The sequence below is a fragment of the Aristolochia californica genome, unplaced genomic scaffold (assembly GCF_029961685.1).
Source record: "Aristolochia californica isolate CCGP_79_NKW_82.1479 unplaced genomic scaffold, dmAriCali1.0.hap1 SCAF_1, whole genome shotgun sequence".
Classification (NCBI taxonomy): domain Eukaryota; kingdom Viridiplantae; phylum Streptophyta; class Magnoliopsida; order Piperales; family Aristolochiaceae; genus Aristolochia; species Aristolochia californica.
Window position 1 is genome coordinate 55207821 of NW_027181770.1, and position 5344 is coordinate 55213164.

A 5344-nucleotide genomic window follows, 5' to 3' on the forward strand; every position below is an offset into this window, starting at 1 on the left:
TTTAATGGCATTCTCTTATTGTAAATGTCATGGACTGATTTAGATAGTCACGGAAACAGTCAATGCTCATAACCAAATATAGGTTATCCCTTCTGGTGTAGGTGCTGTTTAAAAAATTTAAAACCATCCATGCTGTCTCGTGTAGGAACTGTTTTGGTTGCGGACATAACAGAAGATCATATCTCGTGTTGGAACTGTTCCGTTGAACTGGGAACATAACGGAAGATCATGTCTGTGCACAGGTTTTCTTCTACTAAGTTTTCCTATTTGGAAAGGAGAGAAGAAATGAGATTGTGCAAGAAGCTATGTTGGGTGCACATCCATAGGGGAAGCATGAGCATTAGCATAAAGAGAAATAGCTGATGCCTTAAGGATAGGTTACTTTAGCTAGCACTACTCTCAGCACTCAATTCAGGGATAAACTGAACAGGTTGATCACATCTAGGATGCATATTTTGCGGGTTGTTTTACACCTTTTTTGGCTGGAAAAAAAGAAGAAAAAAGACCCTTTCTTTACAAAACTGGAGTATTATAATGGCTGCATAGAGAGGATGTTCCTTTAGTGGAGGTTCACAATGTTCGGTTGATAGGTGTTTGCCACATCAACTCAATCCTCTAACACCACTCACTAGTTGCATTATGTGATTACTTTACACAGATGTTGTCATTTGAGGAGATGAACTAGAAGCTCAATTTGAAGTGCCGATACAGTTGCATAAGATAGGATTGATCTAGGTCTCATTGGCTGGCTGCAGAAAACCCTAACCCAGATCGGCTATAAGCTGATGGATCTGTGGACTGGTTTAAATAATCCAATCTCTAGCCTGGAAAAGTTAAAGTTTCAAACAAAGAAAAAGAAAAAGGTCCGTGACAGTGAAACCTGGGTTGAAGCATTAAAGTAAGGGAAAGAAATGCCACCACCTTGATGAGTGGAGAGACAACCACCTATTTAAAATTCAGCTTCCTCTACTGATGTCCACTGGGGTTTGAGAATCCTCCCACTTCCATCCACGAGAGCCTATCGTTGAGTAACACTGGAAAAGTCGCTTTCTGTTCTTCTATTTTTTTTTTTCTTTTTGTAAGATTTGCTATCTCTGAGTACTATCATAGTGTCCAACTAATCGCAGAAGCTGTAGATCTCCGAATCACTACTTCAGAGGAAAATGTTAGAATGCAGAAAGGTTTTGAGCTTGGTTGTGACAGCTGACAACCTCCTCAGGCAAGAGACATTTTAGACGTTTTCTTGTTACCCAGGATGTCAGGGGTGGAGTAAACACAGAACTGCTCTGACCTCAGTTCCTTACCCAACCGAACAGGTATGTTTTCTTTATCATGACTAAGGTCTTTTTTTATCATATTAAAATCTAAGCCTATTAGCAATATAGTGAGGTGACAAGGTCAAGAATCCAAGTCAGCTAAGTTGACTCAGGATGATCTCATATGATAAAAATTTAGATATGGGGTAGCCCCTCCCTATTCATTATGTAGAAGTTTTTGATATGGTAGAGAGGAGGGTGGGTGATCCCCACTTCCCCGACTTACTCACATACATACACACACATACCACTCAAAGTCCATAAACCGGTTCCAATCCTATTCCCACTGTGGAGAGAACTCAATTGACCAGACTGGTTTATTGGTTGAACTAACCACTTTTTGACATATCCCTTAGAGACTTGGCAAAGGGACCAAAACTTGTTCAACTAGCTGATCAAGTCCAAGTTGAGTTATCCGATTTTCCTCTCCCTCTCTTTCTTATTTATACATGCCTAGTTATTAAAAGGTAAAAGAGTAAATATTAAACATTGCATAATAAATATCGATATAGTATCGTTGGGGGGGGGTCCCCCTCCCTCTCCTCTCAAATCTTCTCTCAAACCCCCCCCCAAATCTCCTCTCAAAGAGGAGAGTGAGAGGCCTTCCTTGTGACCTGGGATGAGCTCAATAGGTGAACTTGGCCTGGTCGACTAGGTTTTCTATTGTCTCAGGGTCTTACAAACCTAAACCCGGATCGGATAGTGAACCAAGTTTAAATAACTGGGCCAGGCCAGACCGGGTTTTATTACAATGTTGCGGTCATATTTACGTTTTACTTAAAAGGGGAAATGATGGGAAGAAGTTTCTACTTCTGAGGTGATTCTCGCTGTAAGTACTCGTCACTCTTGTCTGTGCCCGCGATTTGTTAAATATGCGTAACAGACAGATTGTCTCCCACCTTTTGCCAAACTGTCGATGTCGTCTCTCGTCAAATTCTCTGTATTTTAGTATGCACAAATGGCGACTAATATTTGCTTAAATTCTCGGACGATGGCCAAAGCACACATCGCTGCGTCTTTATATGGATTTCTCTCTGGGTTTTCCGAAACCCTAACCCCAATATGTGACCATCCGCCATGGCTTCTCCTGTACGTTTTCTGTTTCCCTTGCCTTTCACTAGATTCCCTTCACCGAAATAGTCATCTTGCTTTCGGTGAAGCATCCTGACATCTCGTCCGTTTTTTTTTTGTAGATTACCGTTCTAGTGAAATTAAGTCTAGGGTGCCGATGGGTTAGGTTGAATTTCTTTTTCCGTTGATGTTGAAGTGGTTTTGATTAGTGCTCCCACTTTGAGAAATCTGTTGTTGTAGGAGGATTTTTGAGTCCAATGAGAGATGACCAAGTGATGTTGGAGAAGTTGCTGAAAATGAGTGTTTTGGATGGAGACCGACGACCTCAGGATGCAGATTACTCTTATATTCCGTCGCTCAACGATGAGCTTGCACTTCTGATCTTGGCCAGAGTTCCTAGGTCTGAGTACGCGAAGCTTTCTGCGGTGAATAAACGTTACTTGGATCTCTTGAGGAGTCAATACCTCTATGAGATTCGGCGGGAGATTGGAATCGGAGAGCCTCTAGTTTTCATGTTGGCAGATGGAGAGCCTATCTGGAGGGCACTCGATCCTAGGCAGGGAAGTTGTAGGCAGCTCCCAGTTTTGCCCTCTGACCCATGCTTTATGTCCGGGGATAAGGAGTCGTTTTGTGCCGGGGCAGACCTACTTGTCTCCGGTCGGGAAATAGATGGTCTGGTTATTTGGAGATATGAATTGGATGCGGATACATGGTTCAAGGGTCCTCCAATGATTTCTCCCCGCTGCTTGTTTGCCTCTGCGAGTTCTGGCAGTGTTGCTTATGTAGCTGGAGGGTTTGGGGTAGGACATGTTAGAGGCATCTTGGACACGGCAGAGAGATATGATTCAAAGAATAAATCATGGAATCCACTTCCAAAGATGAAGAAAGCCAGAAAGCTGTGCTCGGGATGTTTTATGGATAATAAATTCTATGCCCTCGGTGGAAAAGGTGAAGATGGTGCCCTTGTTTGCGGGGAATTTTATGATGTAGAGAAGAGGACATGGGAGCTGATTCCTGATATGATGAAGGACACTTCATCCACATCTTCACCTCCTCTTATTGCTGTTGTGAATAATGAACTATATTCACTTGATGCTGCATCTAATAAAGTGAAGATATATTTGAAGAAGACTAATTCCTGGAAAGATATGGGTGAGGTCCCTGTCAGAGCTGATCGTAGCAAAGGATGGGGGGTTGCATTCAAATCCTTGGGAAGTGAGCTACTTGTAATAGGTGGAGCATCAACCAGTGTCCTGGGTCATGGGATATTGACAATATGTATGTGCCAACCAGATCCGGATGGAAGTAGTTTAAATTGGAGGTTCCTTGAAAGTAAACATAATCATCTGAGCTCATTTGTTTTCAACTGTTCTGTAATGGTAACTTGAATTTTGCAATCTACCCTGTCATTGTTGTCAGTTTTAATTCAATGCTTGGAAATAAGAGCATATTAGATGAAGCTATTACATATGGCTACTAGGAAGCTAGCAGGGTTATTCGAGTCTTGAATGGTAGGAAAGCTTAAATGCTGTCTTTCATTGAGATGCATAATTTGTTATGCCACAGTTTACTTAGTTTGTGTTTTTGTATTTCATAGTTATAATCTGGCGAAATGCTTTTGTCATTTTAGGAGTGCTGGTTGTTCTAGTGTTTGTGTGCAAATATAATATTAGTTGGGTGTGTCCCCAATGATAAGATCTTTTATTATGCTTTCAAAAAAAGAAAAGAGAAAGGATCTTTTAGTAGTGCTGAACATGAAGTGTAAATCCTCTTTGAAGGTATTGCAATTCTGAGAAGTCTATTGTAATTCACACTTGCATTGTCCTTTCGATGATTTCATTTGGAAAGTGGTGCCAATCCTCTTTGAAGGTATTGCAATCTGAGGAGTCTATTGTCTATTGCAATCTGAGGAGTCTATTGTCATTTACACTTGCATTGTTCTTTCTATGATTTCATTTGGAAAGTGGCGTCAATCCTCTTTGAAGGTATTGCAATCTGAGATTCTATTGCCATTCACACTTGCATTGTCCTTTCATGATTTTCATTTGGAAAGTGGTGCAAATCCTCTCGAATGTATGCAATCTGAGAAGTCTATTGTGATTCACACTTGCATTGTCCTTCCGATGATTTCATTTGGATCTTGTTTTGAAGGTGTAAGCTATTTCTTCCTGGCTTGGTTTTTGTGACTTGAGAGGAATGAAGAAAACTTGTTACACAAATCTTTCTCTCATATGGAGTTTATGTGAAAACTCTGCGTGACATTCTCTTTAAAAAGAACCTGTAGGAGTTGATGATTTCCCAAGCTGCTTAAAAGAAAACTGGAGAAGTGTTAATTGTAGGATGAGTCTCTTTGAGTGTTTGTCAGCCTTGAACCCCCTTTTTTGGGCTTATTTAAGCTCAATTTTTTTATGAAATTAAAGAAATAAGTGGTTTTTCTCTGGACTCCTTTGTGTGATATGTAGAAATCTGACATTAAATGGAGAAATATAGAGGGGAAAAAGAGAAGAAGAGAAGAATTGAGAGAGAAGAGGCTGCCGTGTTAGGGGTATATATGTCCTTACAAAAATGAACAAACTTAGGTTCATGTTATTTATCAAAATATTGTGAACAAAGTGATAATCAATTTTGATATGTTTATTCTTTTCATGAAACACCAAATTATTTGAAATGAAGATAACAGTTTAATTATCACAGTTTATCCCCATTAGGGTTTTACTCTTGAAACAAACCTTTGTCAATATAAATCTCACCCATAGAAGCTCGTTAACAATGTGAGTAATTACCCTATACTTGCCTTTGCACTACATTGAATTACCACATTTGCTTCTTACTGTTTTTCATGTAATAATCATATGCCTATTCCCCGTAATATTGCCCTTTACATCTAGGTAGGTTTTCACAAATGGATAACGCATTGAAAATCTGAAATTAAGAGGATCAAGAGGGGAGAAGAAGAG

General features: G+C 40.1%; 1 protein-coding gene across 1 annotated transcript; it reads left to right on the plus strand.

Annotated features, from left to right (window-relative positions):
* The first annotated feature begins 2229 nt into the window (after positions 1-2229).
* LOC137961523 (F-box/kelch-repeat protein At3g27150) lies at positions 2230-4225 on the plus strand. Its single transcript, XM_068808398.1, has 2 exons — positions 2230-2405; positions 2510-4225. Exon 2 carries the CDS (start codon positions 2645-2647, stop codon positions 3773-3775), a length of 1131 nt encoding a protein of 376 aa, XP_068664499.1. The 5' UTR covers positions 2230-2405; positions 2510-2644; the 3' UTR covers positions 3776-4225.
* The last annotated feature ends 1119 nt before the right edge of the window (positions 4226-5344 follow it).